At 40.8% G+C, this 16,809-nt stretch overlaps 2 protein-coding genes across 8 annotated transcripts in view; one reads left to right on the top strand and one right to left on the bottom strand.

Annotated features, from left to right (window-relative positions):
• CLVS1 (clavesin 1) overlaps positions 1-11,354 on the top strand; it is a 101,851-nt gene extending 90,497 nt beyond the window's left edge. Inside the window, exon 6 of the mRNA XM_061448403.1 lies at positions 10,118-11,354. Within this exon, the coding sequence (XP_061304387.1) occupies positions 10,118-10,205 (88 nt within the window). The 3' untranslated portion in view covers positions 10,206-11,354. The remainder of the gene's footprint in view (positions 1-10,117) is intronic.
• Position 11,355: 1 nt separating this feature from the next.
• Positions 11,356-16,809, bottom strand: part of ASPH (aspartate beta-hydroxylase) — a 111,200-nt gene continuing 105,746 nt past the window's right edge. For all 7 annotated transcript variants that reach the window (XM_061448394.1, XM_061448396.1, XM_061448399.1 and 4 more), the window contains one exon: positions 11,356-15,587. In XM_061448394.1, coding sequence (XP_061304378.1) covers positions 15,437-15,587 — 151 coding nt within the window. In that variant the 3' untranslated portion in view covers positions 11,356-15,436. The remainder of the gene's footprint in view (positions 15,588-16,809) is intronic.

Below are 16,809 nucleotides of genomic sequence, written 5' to 3'. Positions count from 1 at the left end.
TCTGCCCTTCTGCAGCTGCATCTGGGTCACTTTTTGATATCTGAACTTGCAGTTCAAGTGACGAAGACTGTTCTCTGCCTTCACTTTTTCCCTGTGCAGTCACCAAGCACAGCCTGGGAGCTGAATGTTCCTTCTCTGCCCTCCCAGGTATCAAAAGAGTGCTTGCTTTTAAGCTGCTGCTGGTGCAAACAGATCTGAAAACCTGGTACAATTTAAAATTTCCCTGCAGAGAAAAGAGATTTTACCCAACAGTTACACATATGTTCTGGCCAAACAACCTGTGCTGTTTAATAAAATTTATTTAATCAAAGTCTAAATAAGAGTAACTTTAATCAAATTTAGGGTTCAAAATTACCTTCAGGATAATATGAATTGAAGAGAATTGTTGGCACCAGTCTGGGCTCATTAGAGACTCAGGAAATTCAGAGTTAGAGTAAAACTTAGAGCCAAGAAGCTAATTGTGAAAATGTACAATTTATGCATTGAGACACCTTTTCCTGCTGTGAAGTAGAAACTTACAGAATCATGAATCATTTAGGTTGGAAAAGACCTTTAAGATCATCGAGTCCAACCATTAACCAAGTCCATCAATAGACCATGTCCCTAAGCTATACATCTACACATCTTTCAAATATCTCCATGGAGGGTGGCACAACCACTTCCCTGGGCAGCCTGTTCCAATGCTTGACAACCTTTATGGTGAAAAAAATCTTTCCTAATATCCAGTCTAAACCTTTCCTAGCACAACTTGAGGCCATTTCCTCTCACCTTAAAGGACTTGAGCACCTAAAGATGCAATGACTTGCCTAGTGGTTCATCAAAAGCCCCTGTATTTAGGCATTTTGAAAATGCAGTGAAAAAAACTGTTGGAATGCGTTGCCTCATGTTGTTGAGCCAGAGCATGTGGAATTTTATGCCCTAGATTAGAGTGAGGATTTTAAAGTACAGGTTAGGGTTTGCCATTATTGCCTCCTGATGTGTGTACTTTCAAAAGGATTGATCTTCAAATGAACTTGCCTGCTGAAACTAATTGTTGGTTCTCAGAAATGGGATACTGCTCCCAACTGATACACACCGATGCTGACTGGAACAGCTTTAGATCCAAAAGAGGCCATTCATTGGGGTGACTTATGCAAGGGTTTTATTTATTCAGACTGGTTCCTCCATATTCCCGGCTGGGCTGTGCAAGGCAGAACTTTCTAGTTGTTATCCTTGGTGTGACCTTAATGTTTCTTCACCATATGTTTCTGCTTTTATGGGTCATGTTTTATGCTGGTTCACAGTCAGCACCAATTTACTGCAGAAGTAGTAAAATACCAGCAAATAAAAATCAGTATGAAAACGTGTGAAAACTTCTCACTGCCTGTGGATGGCATCTGCATTGCTCTGCTTGCAGCTGGGGTGCATTTCCACATGTACTGGGGGAAAAGGGAAATACTCCTTGTAAGCTTTCAGTTAAAATATCTCACTGTAGTATGTGAGACCTATGGTGTAAGGCTTATATTCATTATTTTATTATGACTTATTTTGCAAAACAGAATTCCTGAATGCTTCTGCAGAAATGCTTCTCCCATACACAGATTATGAATGAGACATGTCTTAATAGTAAAGCAGGTGTCCTGGGGACATGCATATCACGTAATGTATGCACTATCTAGTAATATAGATCATTAGCTGTTGAATGGTTTTATACCTTTTGATTGGAGTTCTGCTAATACATCAGAGAGAAATGGAAGGGAGCCAGTGGATCTGGCATATTAGCAGGTCCCAGGGAGGCTGCAGGGGAGACGATGCAGAATATCCTCAGGAGCCAGAAGGCAGAGAAGCCGAATAGGAGATCAGTTGCAAAGCCACAGCTGACCCAGTTACAGGAAAGACAGGCAGCTTGGTGCTGGTGTCACCTGGGACAAGGCAGGAAATCAGTTGCTCTCTGAGGGAATTAACAGCACAGGTTTCATCTGCTCACAGCACTCAGTTACCAGTGCATGGGTGCACAAACACAGGCTGGAGGTGGGAATGGTGGAACCAGTGCTGCTCAGGCTGCCTAAAATATTGCATTGTAAATTACGTCTTCAGATGGCTATAAATTTGCCAAAAGTTTTGTAGTTTAGATTAGAGACATGACACTTAATAAAACAAATGGTTTTACAATGCTTATGTCTTTTGCTGTCCTGTGAAAAACCCACCTACATCTGGCTGAGTTACAAGCCTTTGAAAAGGCAATTCACACATGCTCTGTAGGAGCATATTTAATTTCAGCATTTAATGACCTCAAGGACTGCCTCATGTTTTAGCTCGGCCTCCCAGCATAAATAAACTTGTTCAGCTTGGGCTGATGGCTCAATGCATCTCTGGCCTAGGCCATAGGGTGCAGAGGGTGTTTGAAATTACAACTTCTACTTGTGATCACAACCTTCCCTGCACTAGCCCAGGCTGTAGCAAGACAAGGAGCTAGGATTTGACAGACTGACAGCCCATGCTCCGGGGGCTGCATTTCTTCACCATTGGCAGGAGAATTGGAGAGGATTTAGTACGGAACCCAGCTGGGATACTGGGAATTTGGGTCACTGGGATGGGAGCCACAAGGCAGACTGAAAGATAAGGCAGGCATAAAGGAATGGAAGCAGATGGGCTAGAAAGCGCACTTGATGGACCAGCAAACAAGGATGGCAGGGGGAGGGCTGATGGAGGCCAGGAATGGAGCTTTGGTTAAGCCTGTTGGGTGCAGGCCTGGAGAGGCAGATCCTGCTCTCCTCTCCCTGAGCCCCTGCATTGGCCTGGCAAGTCACTTAAACCAACCTTCACACAGATGGTGAGATTGAACGTTGCTTATTTTCAGCTTGCCAAGCTAGAGACTCTGGGGTCTAATTTCCAGAAATACTCAGCGCTCACCTGCAGCACAAATCAAGGGGACATGTGCTTTGAACACACAAGCTGCCACATAATGCTGAGCACTCTGCAAAATGAGACCCTCTTGGCGCTGGGAAACGGGCACCCCACATTAGAGGAATACTTCGATCCTAATCTAACTGTGCTTCAGCTCTCCGCATGTGAAATGGAAATGAAAAAAAATGCTCACAGTCGTGCTATGGCAGTAGATGAATTTGCATTTAAGAGGCACACAAGTACTGTGTTGATGAACTCCACGGAAAAGCTCAGGAGGGAATTAACAAAGGCTATCTTCAGATTGAGGCTTGGAATAATAGGCAGCAAATGTGTCACAGAGCCACACGCTGAACTGCTAGAAGAAAGCAAAATAAATAGCCACTTACCAGCTTGGCACTGAAAACCCTGAGCACTGAGGGAGGAAAGAGCCCTCCAAGAAAGAACAAGGAGTGCTCCTGGGGCTAGGGCGCACTCTAGAGGTTACAACACCCCCACATACCCAGCCATTTTGGCTCTTTCAACTGTGTTGGTGCTTGCTTTCCAGTCTAAATTGTAGATCTGCAGGGTTGCTTTCGTGATGCACTGCTGTTCTTGTCAAGGACAGGAAATTTCTGATGTAGCGTAGGAGGGTAAGAATACTGACATCGTTTGCTCTTGGGGTTTCTTCTTCCCTTTTATTGCAGAAGTGAGGAGACTGTGATTCAGTGACAAATCTGGTTGAGGTACTGGGAACTGGAGTCACTGGAATGGGAGCAAAAAAGGCAGAAAAAAGATGAGGCAGGTGTAAACATCTGGAGTGTCTGAGCAGAGAGACTGGAAGATGTTGGGCTAGAAAGAGTGCTTGGTGAGCAAGGAAACTGGAATGACCAGGAAAAGCAGGAATGGTGATGAGAAGTTCATGTGTGCGTGTAATACTGATAACGTGGGAGAAGAAAATTCTCTTCATTAGTTGGCCTGAATTTCTTTTGTTTGGGTGTCATATTCTGCACAGCTTTTAGCAGCTCTCACTGAATCTGCTGTAAATTGGTGCTGACTGCTGCTGCAGTGTTGTCTTTATTTGGCCCCATAACTAGGCTTACATAGTGCACCCTGGGGGATTAAGGGTCTTCCAGGAACTTCTGTCTGAAGCAGGTGCTCCTATTCCTTCTATGTGAAAAAAAGCATGTGGATGAGTCAGACTACAGCAGAAAAAACAAGCTCCCACCCATGTATTTCCACTCTTCTGTTCTTGGGATGTGACCAAGTCAATATCTTGACAAGGAATTTCAGAGCATTTAGGAGTGAGAGATAATCAGGTACAACCACACTGATGAAGAAAACCAGGGTGTGCACCCTAGTTCCAAGGTCGGTGGCACAGACTGACAACTCCTGTCTGTATTGATCAGGATTAGCCTCTGGCAGAGTAGCCTGGCTGCATTTGGCCTGCACAGTGCCTGCTCTTGCTCTCCTCTGGGTCTCAGAGGACAGGGTGCAGAGCTGGCTGGCCATGGTTAGAGGCAAATGTGGTGCAGTGTCATCCTTACCACTATTTGGTGCACACCCTGCAGTGAGGTATGCCCAGGGTTTGTGGTCAGGAGAAGCAGCTGGGGCTAGCTGTTGGGAAAGGAAGGGCGTGTAGAGAGCTGAAGGGCCCAGAGAGGATGAGGGGTCTCATGCTGAGCTTCACTGTGCAGCAGTCACATCTTTAGCAGCACAGATGCACTCACAAAGACTTCACCACACACAGAGTTAAAGAGAGATCTGGACCATGGTCACCCCTGGCTGTGATGTGCCAAGGCAGACAGAGACCTCTCCCTAGGATGTGCTAACCATTAGCACAAAGATTGTCACTACTGCCATGGTGCCCACAAAACCAGCTCCCATTCGGGAAGTGCAGCAGCTTGTCACCATTGTCCTGTGGGCTAAGCACTGGGCTGGCATAAAGTTAAGCCAGAGTTTTCACACTCTGACTCACCACGTTGGTGGATCACTTCACCAGCTCAGCTGTGCCCCTAGACACAGACGCTGCTTCATCTCCTTGAAGTGCTGTGGTTTGAATATCAAAGCTGCCCCTCCAGGCAGGTCTCTGCTGCACAATGCCACGCTGCCTTGATACCGAGCTGTGAGGCAGTGCAAGTGCAGAAGCTGCAGAGCTGCATTAGCAAGAGATTTCAGCAGGGCTTATTAACCTGGGCAGAGAGCCACACATCATGGCTTCTGGGTTGGAGCTGTGCACTGCTGAGCAGAGCTTGCCTACATCTGCCTGCACCACTCGCGGGAGCATACATGTCTTTCAAGATGCCTTGCCCATGCATTTCATTTTCTAGTGCTTTCAATAGTAAAAGAGTACCTTTTTAGCACAACTACTACACACATGCACATATGCATTGTTTCTGTAATACTGGGGGGAAATCCTTGGTTTTGCCACCTGATGAAGGCATAGTCTTGAAGTGTGTTGCAGAGCACACCCTGGGGTGCTGTACCCACTTCTTTAGGCTGATGGGGAGTGAGGAAGATGAGAAAGAAATGCCAGTCAGACCTTGTCAATACAAACATTTACAGGTGTGATCTAAAAAAATGCTTATTATGTTCCATAAATGCAATGAATAATTTGGAGATGAACAGCCCTGAGTTGCTGGTGTAATGGGAAAGGAACTAGAGGGAAATGAGCAGATGGGGGGTGAGAAGTGGATGAATAGAGTCACACAATGTGGTCTGATTGATTGGCTGCAACGTGTCACTCTGACAGCTTGAAGCCTCCTGCACATGGGTAAAAAAGCATGCCACCCTCCTCTTTCCTCCACAAAACCCTCCAAAGGAATCCTAGCACAATGTAATACGTTCTTGCTCCTGTGGGCTGCAGCACATCAGCATTGTTGTGATGAAAAGCATAGAATGAGGAATCAGAGAACAGGAAAATGTCTTAAGGCAAGCATGGTATGGTACGCTGGCAGTTACTGTTAGCTCAGCGCACAATTTTAGTATTTGATTTTTTATGGGAAACAAAACTGATACCCAACAGACATAAATTCCTGTGAGCTGATTTTCTCCAGCTGTACTTTGACAGGAGTCTTCTGAAATCAGTGCAACTAGAAGGCGTGCATCCAGTCTTCTTACATGTTTTCTGAGTGAACTTGAGATAGTTGCATTCAAATGGCCACACGCATAAAGCCATCTGCTCTCTTAGATATTGATGTACATACCTATGCAGTGCTGTCATTTGAAATATATGGCTGACCTGCTGGAAGAACAGCTGGGTAGTGTTGATTTTCCAGACTTCCAAATATTCTTGCTGAACAGTAAAACAACCATGGGGGGTTTGATTGACACTTTAAATGGAGCACACTCGAATGGCATTTAAGGTGTCAGATATGAGACTGAGAATTCATTTCTCTTTCCGTTTTCATTTTGCTCTCCTAAGCAAGGTCACCTAGCCTTGAAAACTACACTAGGAAAATCTGTGGGCATTGACTTATCTATTTATTACTTCAGAATTAGCCAGCTCAGGGCCTCGCACAGTGACTGTATCATATGTGATACAATTATCTACTTGTGTTAAACTTCAACTCAACCACACCCTCCACACCGAAGCCTCTTCCAAACTGGTTATTGAGAATTGTTACCTGAGAAAGGAGGAAAACCAGAAAGGTTTGAATTCAAACATACTCATTTAGGATTCCAAAGTTGCAGCGAACACAGGGAATGTGCCACATACCAGTGTATGCATAGCGGATACACTAATGAAGTATTACTGGGTATCACTAAGAGTCTGGCTTCAGGTTCTCTTCTAGATCCCATCAGGTATTTTTACACATTGATATTTACGATTTGGCTTAAACAGTAGTAGAAGAGGGTGCTTTGGTGTTTTTAATGCAAAGATGGTTGCAAATTAAAAGGACTAGTCAGGGGAAAGGTGCTTAGGTGCCTGACTGCAGTTTATTTTTCTATGGAAATTAAGTTGGAGTTAGATACCTGAAGACCTTTCAAGCACCACGATTCAAGCACCAAAATTAGAAACACGATTGTAAAGTTCTCTGAAGAAAATGTTAATGCAGTTAAGCCAGGCAGCAGTGCTTTTAAAACAGAAACTAGTCTTAGTCCTAGGTTCAATACTAGAGTCAGCATACAAATCCCACTAAATATTGTGTAAACTTGCACATGCCTAGAATATGACCGCTTTCCTTGAACCAAATGGGTTAGATACAGAAAGGCAAGCTGACACCAACATATAGGGTGCATTCTTTCAAATAGTATTTGTCTTATATTAATTTCTACAACCACAAGATATAGTTACCGGCCAGTTAAAAATGGTTTCTGCAACAGCAACCTATTGCAAATCATCTTTTCTCTGTCATTAAATAAAGTATATCTATGGAATACATATTCCAGGATGTTCTAGGCCCATAAAACATATCTTTCACACTGAGTTATTACATTAGATTGTGAGCTGCATTGATATATACTGCCAAAAAGCTTTTCTGAGCATCTACATTTTTAATACCATAAATGAATATGGGAAAATTATATTAGAATCTTGTTAAGAATTAAGTAATTTTCTCTTTTTTTCCAATATAAAACTAAAGTTAAAAGCAAAACTGGGAACATTTTTCAGCAGACCAAAACCTGATGCATTTGGAAAACAGAAATCCAAACAAGACAGTAAGTCCTTTATTGTGAGGTCTTAGAAAATACCGATGATTGTTTAAATTACGATTGTGCCCTTCACATAGATGTCTGAACTGTTTGCTTTAGGATAGGGGTCTAAGAAGCTTCTAGCAGAAAAGTCAAAAAGATTGTTGCTGCAGAACTTGGGAGATAACTAAAATCTCAGCTGGATCTCTACATTATTCAGAAAGGCTGGACACTGTGTTTGAATCATTTGGCATCTTGAGCTTGGAGGTCAGGGGGGCTGCAATACATTTGTTTGATGCTCCAGATATTTTGGCTCTGTCTGAAAAGGAACAGCGTAGGACCTGCACACAGGGTTTGAGACTATGATGTTGCTCCCAACCTGATGTGCATCTGAGTACCGGTATGGAGAGAAAATTGATATCTTGCTATTATAGATGCAAGAATATATTTTTTGTGTGTGTAATGAGATGAGAAAGAAAATCAACAGTGAACATAAAATGCAAAATTGTGAGATTTGTCACATGTGTCTTAGAGCAAAACTTTCTGCTGTTCAGCCTGGAGAAGGCTGTATGGAGACTTTATAGCAGCCTTCCAGTATCTGAAGGGGGCCTACAAGGATGCTGGGGAGCGACTTCTTATAAGAAGAAGTATCAATAGGAAAAGGGCTTCAAGCTGAAAGAGGGTAGATTTAGATTAGACATTAGGAAGAATTTCTTTACTGTGAGGATGGTGAGAAATTGGCACAGGTTGACCAGAGAAGCTGTGGCTGCCCCATCCCTGGCTGTGTTCACGGCCAGGTTGGATGGGCCTTTGAGCAACCTGGTCTAGTGGAAGGGGGCTTGTAAGTATATGATCTTAAGGTCCTTTTCAACCCAAACCATTCCGTGATTCTATGCTAGCAAATGCTTCAATGGATCTGTATTGTAGAGCAGTGGATCAGACAGGAACAATACATTGGTGACAAGTATTAACAAGGTATTATTTAATAATAATTTAAACTGGTTGTTCAGAAGAGAAAATAAGGAGGTGTTGATGTTGCAGTTTGTATCCATTCTGTACCGGTTTCAAAGCCACAAGATGTTTTTGCTGCCACATACTAGAAATATGTAAATTGCCATTTTGCCTAATCTCCTGAACCAGCTGCCTTTCTATATTAAAATGCAGTCATAAACATCACGCATGTCATGTTACTGTAAAAATACACAGCAAAAACATTTGAGCAAACATATTTTCTTTGAAAACTTTGGCATAAAATTTTCCCATTGAGCATCCGGTTTTTGTTATCTCTCTTCAGAGACATTTTTTTAAATGAAATTTTTTTATTATGCTTTAATGAAAGCTCCAGGCATAAGAATAAGAAAAATAATTACACAAGTTATTCACAGTCATGGTATTCATTCCTGATCAAGTGCTGCTGTTACCAAAGGATGCAATTTATTAATGATTCTTATCAAAAGAGGTGATATCTAATATCATGAAATAACGAAGGCTTAAACTGAGGTTACCATAATGAACAACTGGGAACTACAAACAGATCCTATAGGGAATAAGAGCTACCTCTAATTCTAAAAGCTATCCATGAGAAAACGGGCTCTGTAGAAATATATTATCCACTATGCAAATGCAGGCTCTTGGAAATGCTACCCCTGTATTTGAAAAAGTTCCCTTTTTAAATCTTCCAGATACAGCAATTTTGTTCTAAGGCTTATTGCCCACTCCAAACTGGGAGGCAGCTCCTAGCCTAAGCCATAGAAAATGGAGGATAACAAAACTCTTTAGCAATAAACTCAACAGTTCCTCCTTCCGCTGCACAATGAGCAAACACTGGAGCACACAGACCTCAGAAAATGAAATAGTCTTGAATTTTCCCACTAGTTTAAACCTGTTAAGCATTTGTCACTACAAGAAATCACCATGCTCCACTTTCTCTAGTGTTTATTCACTTATATGTTGGGTCTGGTTTATATTTTTTCGGCCAGTAACAACAAATAAATAATGCTTCCCATCTTGAAGACAGAAATGAATTTTAAATAGACTACCCCTGAATAAAGCTCTTCAAGGGCATAGGCAGGGAAATGGATAAAGTACAGGACTGGGCACACCAAAAGGTCCTTTGTTGTTGTATTAACATTGGCTTCTTCATTGATCTTGGGTAACTCATAGATGTTTTGCTTCTTAAACCTCTACATCAGTAAAATGTGATTTGTCTACTTTAGGTCTGTAACAAGCATGAGCTGAGACTCACTTCTGCAAGCACTTGTACAGATGACTTTGCTTTCTAACAAGCAGTTGCACAAGCAGTTTTGCCTAGGAAGACATTAAGCACCAACAATCTCATGGTATCTCAGAATCAGGCCTTTAAATTGCTAGGTCTGTCCAGCATTATGGATGGTAGCTAAGCATTAAATTATAAGCATTTGAGATCTGCAATGAGTCATATCGCTGTTCATATTTAAAGGACTGTTTCTCAAATTCTGTACGAGTTCCACAGAAAAGAATTAAAAGGCCATTAAGATGAAAATGGACAAAAGCAAAAACCATAAAATGAAGCAAAGGGACTCCAGGAAGGTGAGTGCTTCTGCAGCAGCCTTCGCTAGCATGCATATCTTCTTGCTTTCAGGTCCCAGTCTGTGGTGGAAGCTGGCACGCTGAAACATGAAGACCAGGGAGAAAGCGAGAACACCCAACCGCTGCTGGCTCTGGACTGAGCTCCCATGTGCTCAACATGCACGTATACATCAACAGACTTCCACCATACCAGGAACCCACAGAGCACACAACACACATACTCATGCCCGTGTTTTGCTTGAGAACAAGTCCTTCATGTTTCTTGACAAGTAACAACTGTCACCAGCCATCTGTCTGTGAAGCCAACACTGAACAAAAACTGAGAAATTTCTATTGACACAGGAGTCTGTCCACAGAAAAAAACCTCTTTCTTTTTTTGACTTACGACATTAAAGCATTGGAAATTATGGGACTGCATTCTCTGTTAAAGAAACCAGGGTGTGTCAGTAGCTTTCCTGAAGACTCCATCAGGGACGGTCAGTTTTACAGAAGCAAAGGTTAAGTGTGTTTTAAAGAGAAACAATTCAAACTTAAACAACTTTGCACTGTAATCATCAGTTTAATCTGGCACAGAGGGCAGAAACAGCAGCATCAACAGAGCACTCAAGTTTTACAGGAAGATTTTGCATTAAGAAAACAAAACAAATCAGTGAGAGCATAATGCCATTCAACATGACACTTTGTGACCACCTCATCCATGCTGCTTACTGGGGGTCACATTTCGACATCTAGCAAAAATTACTCTTAACTTTCAAAGCCCGTATGAAACTGTTGGCTAAGTGGAATGAGCAGTGTGGGCAGCAGATGCACACAATATGAAATGCAATTATTTAATTTAATGATGTGTTTTTCCACAGGCAACTTGGGAGACTATTAGAGAAGTGTGTGTGTGCACATGTGTGCGTATGCGGAAGGGGGCTGCTAGGGAGACCCATTGGACGCATTCAGCAGTGATTAATGGTTCAATCCAGATTGTTTCATTTAGGTCACAACAGCAAATATAAGCTCGGCAGAACCATTTACCCCCTTCCCTCATGCAGTATAGTGAAAGGTGTAGCCAGAAGGGTATGCTTATTGCAGATGTGGGCCATTATTAAAATGAAAAAGGAAAACTTTGAATTTATTATTCAGTACAAGCTTCTGCCAGAAGGAAATGTGGACGAATAGAAGAACTGAAATGCCAAAGATCAGTTTGTTATTTCTCTGTTTGCTCTAGCTGCAAAGAGAGCCCCATCTCTTCATTGAAATGGAAACCAGATTAAAGAAATAAAAGAAAAATCGTTATCAAATTGTATGTGCAGTGACTTTATTTCCTAAAACAGTTACGACCACTGTACACACCTTTAGCCTTCAATTAAATTGCCATACTTTGACAATTTACTAGAACAAGCAGTTGACAACAACATATCGAAGGTAGCAGTGTAAACCATATATATCAATGAGATGATAATGGGCACAAGAGTTTTTAATGTGCCTCTGGAACATCCACTGAATTCCTAAGTGATATACTGAAGTGATCATATAGTTCAACTGGACACGGTCAATCCTAAGAGATGGACTAACAAAATACTGCCTTTATCTACAACATTTTACGTCTGTACAGGGCAGAAAGGACATCCTGCCAGATCCTATCAACACATCTGGGGTTTACCCTCCAGTATTTGTACTGGATAGCCTCATCCAGGCTAACCCTTCTTCTGCAGCAGCATGTCATTGATACAAAGCCTGGCCTCCACAGTAGACAGCGAACCTATAAGGCAGTGAATGGTCCCAGTAAGGCAACACAGGAGTCAGGAAAAAGCAGCAGAGGCTTGTGGGAATATTAAACAGATAAGACAACTGAGCCCATTTATCTTTGGGATTTCTTCCATTTACCCTCCCCTGGCATTACCACCTATTACAGAAAACTAGATGTCAACTCCTGATAAAAGGACACAGTTCTGCCTCCCTTGGCTCATGAATTCTCACAAGCATTTGGATTTGTCATAGAGAACTTGCCTAAAGCAGGAAGTAAAAAAACAAACAGACAATAAAAGGTAGGCACTGACTGCTATACTGCAGCATTAATGGAAACACTTTGGGTTACAAGTTTTTCTCTGTTAATACACTCACCACTGAATCTTTGTAATGACCTGTTACAATCATTGTTCGTTCATGTGGGACTTGTTCTGCCCAGGAAGTGCAAATACCACTGAAATCTTGTCCTTGAGGATTAAACCTTGCAGAGGATTATTTATTTTCTTTAGCTGTGACATGAATACATACATATGATGCCTTGTATATAACTGTATGATGCCTGTATTTAACTGTAGGATCTTGTACAGACTGTGCTTGCAAGCAAGGTAACTACAGGCAGGGAGGAATCTAGCTCCTATCATTGTAATGAGTATGTACTGCTTTTAAAGAAGAGACTATATTGCCCTTTTCTGGCATTTCCCTCTGCAAATAAATCTAAAGGAAAAAATATTTAAATTGCAATGGTTCTCCATTTTAAAAAACATTTCTATTCACTTCTTCCATTGGTATTTCCAATGTTCAAAAGCTTTTTCAAGATGAAATATTATTTGGCAAACAGGAATACTTAAATAATATATGACTTATTCAGGGCATGATTTCTGTAGTTTGCTGTATTGTCCACCATATATATCGCTAATCCTGTAACTGTAGCTAACAAACAGATATGCTCTCAGCTCCTTAACAGGGAGGCATTGAGTAGATTCACTTCAGTGTTGCAGGAGCTATTCATAATATATTTTGTTATATTCAAGGCACTTATGATTTTAAGTGGCCAATATATCACTACACAATTTAATAAACAGTGCTACTTCAGCACACACACATCTCGGGTAGATTACTTTTATATTTGCCAATTTTATCTTTTCGCCATTTGCAATAGGAAAAGATAAAGTATAACCCTTCAAAGGAACAACGAAACAATGTGAAGGATGGCATGGGTTTTCATAAAGAAAGTCCCAAAGCTTTTACCACTCATTTAGTATTTCCTCTGAGCTATAGAAACTGAAATGCAACATTAAGAAAAATGTTCCTAAACCACAAATTTTGATTTAAACAGTTCTTGATTCTCTCTTTACAAACTATGTCTTTATTATAGAGAATTACAAAATACTATATAATTTGTATTGCTTGATCACCTTACAAAGATACACCCTGTGACTATAAAACTACGAGCAGATTTAATTACTTATGATCTTTTTACTACTTTACCCCCCACAATAACAAGCACCTTGTTCCCAGTTTAGCACTTGACTCTCCTAAAGCTCTGCAAAATATCTTCAAATATTTTATGTTTTCATTATGATTAAATGATAACTGTTACTTTCTTGTATATTGTGCATAGTCTCAGAGTTATTTTTGACACAGACAACTTGTTAAAGTTTAATTATCACAGCTGTCTAAAACTGACTTAGACCAGAGAGGATTTTTCAGTTTAATATTCAAAAAGGAAATTAAAGTGCACACCTCCAGAAACCGGTTACACTAATTTATGGTGCAATCATCATGTGTTACATCACATTACAAGATTTAATTACCTAGCAAAATACAAAATCTGAAAAGCATTCGCTTTATGGCAACGCAAAGCTCTTATCTGTATTTTGCTCCCTCAAAGGTATCATTCTGGTCATGAGACTTAGGTACCGTGATGTAGTCTCGGTAGTACAAAACCACTGAGCATTTACAAATATGATGACTGTTCAGTGTCTTTTGGGCAGCAAAGCTGAAGCTGTGGAGACTACGTAACCTCAGTGTCTCCTTCCTTAGTGTAGTATTTGTCTCTCAAAACCCTCAGTAATGTTGCCACTGCTCATGACAAGCTCTGAGCATCCTAGCACACCTATCCACACCCAGCTAGTTTTGTGGGAGAGTAGGTAACAGCCAGTCATAAGCATCAACTGTGCAACCTCAGGTCTCTGTTTCCTGTTAGTGTTCTTAGAAATCAATAGTGCAGGGTGCTGCACCCTCCATCTCCCATTTAAATAGTACAGATCCCCCAAAAAACAGCTAACTGCTTAAATATCCAAACAGTTTTCTTTCTTGAAAACAGGCTTTTTTACCATAGCAGAAATTCTGTATGGCAAGTATAGAACATACAGTGAACAGTACTGGGATAAGACTACTTCAGCAGTATGTCATACACTTCAAGACAAGGAGAACACCATTAGGTCATTTAAAGGATCTTTCTAGCACACTGTATGATGCTGGCAGCAGAAGTTAATAAAAGTTAATAACCTGAAGCTCTTTGTCTGCTCTGCATTCTGGCAGAAAAGCAAGCCAGACCTTGTCCTTCTGCCCAAAGCACAGGAAGTTCTTCAGCTATATTTTTTTTCTGCTGAATGAACACCTAAGGACAGCCTAGAAGTATCCCCTGGAAGGAGGCATCCCAGACCCTTGCTGGGTAGAAAACAGATATCATAACACAAACTTTTCTAATGAGAGGAGAAACAGCAGTTCACCACATAAGCCTAAGAAGTTTAAGGTCTGAACCTACGGATGTCACATTTGCTTGTTATCTTCCAAAGTCACATTATCAAACTGAAGGTTGCTGCTAAATAAGAGAACGATTTTGTTTTAGAAAAACAAATCCTCACTAAGCAGCTGGTTATGCAAGTTTCAGTTTGCATTTTCAGGAAGGCAAGAGAAGGCTACACAGGACAAACATTAAATCTGATCATATGTAGTGTTTTCCTTCTGCTAATAGCTAGAGATGCACTTACATATATGTTGTTCATTTTAAAAAATAGTGGTTGAGTAAAGATTTGTTCATAATTATGCTAGAAAAATACAGTCATTATTTAGGAAAAAATACAAACACATATAACCCATTCACATCTACAGTTGATAACATAGGGACATGCTCTAGGCCTAAAGCAGCTAACGTTAAAACTGCATACTGATTTTCAAAGTTGGTTGTGTGCATATGTTTGGAAATATTTTACATGTTGCGTCCCAGAGAAAAGCCTGGGAAATATTTCCCAGATAGAGAACTGCAAATATTGTGCCTGAACATGGTCGGGCAAATAACTGACTAGTTTAGCATGCATAATACAGGCATGGCAAAAAACATCTGCACATTCCTTAATTTGAAAATCCAGACCTATTGTTCTTTGGCTGACAAGATTCCTATTTTCAAACTTCCATCAGTGCTGTACCAGTATGAAACAAAACATGGCTTTTTTTTTTCCTTTTTTTAAAAAAAATCAAGTCCTTCATGACTGCAGGATGTAGTCCTTATCTCTGCTAACCCTTACAATACTTGTATTCTTTGTATGCTGGATAAATTAATCCTATTTGCATAGGACAACCTCTCCAAGGGGGTTAAAGCTCCTCTGCTCCGCACATCAGAAGCAGCCCCTTAAATAGCAGGAAGGGTGCGTCTCTGTTGTGCTGTTAACTCAGGGTGCCACACATCCACAATGAATATCAGGCGATAATCTTCAGCATCCTGCCATACTTCATGTTCAAAAGAGTCATCAAAAATAAGAACTTTCCCTTCTTCCCAGGATCTGCAACACAGAAAAGAACATGATTTGGTGTAGTATTGGAAGTTCTATAGAGCAGACAAGCTATATATCAGCTCTGAGGATGCTCTTTCACATACCAGAATGATTTATACAGTATATATTGCACAGTCAGGACTTTACTACCTAATATAGAGACTGAAGTATCAGGGTTTTCATTAAAAGAAACTACAGAAAGATCAGTCTAATGGACCTTCTTATTACTGAGGGATTGTTTCCCCTCACTCTGCCCACATACACATTCAGACATTTACAATATTTGTTATTTACATACTTTTAATGAGTTGAGTCCAATAAGCAGGAAGCAAGTATTAATAACTAGTGTAGTAATCAACTTTTCTCCTTTTCTAATCAGATACATACATAATGAGCGATGGAAACAGAGGGAATGACCAGTAATCTGATTTTATGGTTCAAAACCAAATTACATTGAATCAATCTGCTTTTTCTGAAAATCAAAGCAACAGAATCAGGCCCTGATCACGCTTAATATTTCAGAGATTTTAAGAGTCTTGTCCCATAAATCCATTCAAAGCACTGAGCCTAAAGACTTTTCTTCAGAGGAAGGTTGCCATGCCATGGTGTACACTGGGTTAACTACACTGTCAAAACTAAACTGGAAGGATGAGACCATGTAATTTAGCAAGCCCCTCTGCTTGCTAAGTGTTTAGCAGAGCAGATCACTGAAAAGATGTAAATACCCTGGGTGATTGTTCACTACAGCATGGAAGAGCTAAGTTTAAACAGTGATACTTTTCCAAGATCTGTATCTTTTTTAGGCAAGAAAAGGAATACACATAATTTATTCAACATGGCTCGGTTTTGAGCACCTCCATCTTCTGATAAATAACAAAATTACCAGCTTTAACAGAAATGGCAAGAGGCAGTTTAGAAGGGAGATATCAATTATTGGAAGAATCAGTGTTTCTGTCAATTTCACTTACTATAAGCATAGAACCACAGAATAATCTAGGTCAGAAGAAACCTTGGCAGGGCATGTGGTCCAAGCCTCTGCTCAGAGCAAGACTCACTGCAAAGTTAGATCCAACTTTGAAGTTAGATGAGATTTCTCAGGTTCTTGACTAGTAGATTTCTGAATATCTTCAACCACAGACATTCCACCATCTCTTCCTGTGTTTCACGAATCCCATTGTAAAAATTTCCTTTTATCTAGATGGATTTTTCTTCACTGTCACTTGTGTCCATT

The sequence above is a fragment of the Pezoporus flaviventris genome, unplaced genomic scaffold (assembly GCF_033815535.1).
Source record: "Pezoporus flaviventris isolate CSIRO_AGI_PZ_B2104156 unplaced genomic scaffold, CSIRO_AGI_Pfla_v1 ptg000007l, whole genome shotgun sequence".
NCBI classification, from domain to species: domain Eukaryota; kingdom Metazoa; phylum Chordata; class Aves; order Psittaciformes; family Psittacidae; genus Pezoporus; species Pezoporus flaviventris.
This window is presented reverse-complemented; position numbering and strand designations above follow the sequence as displayed.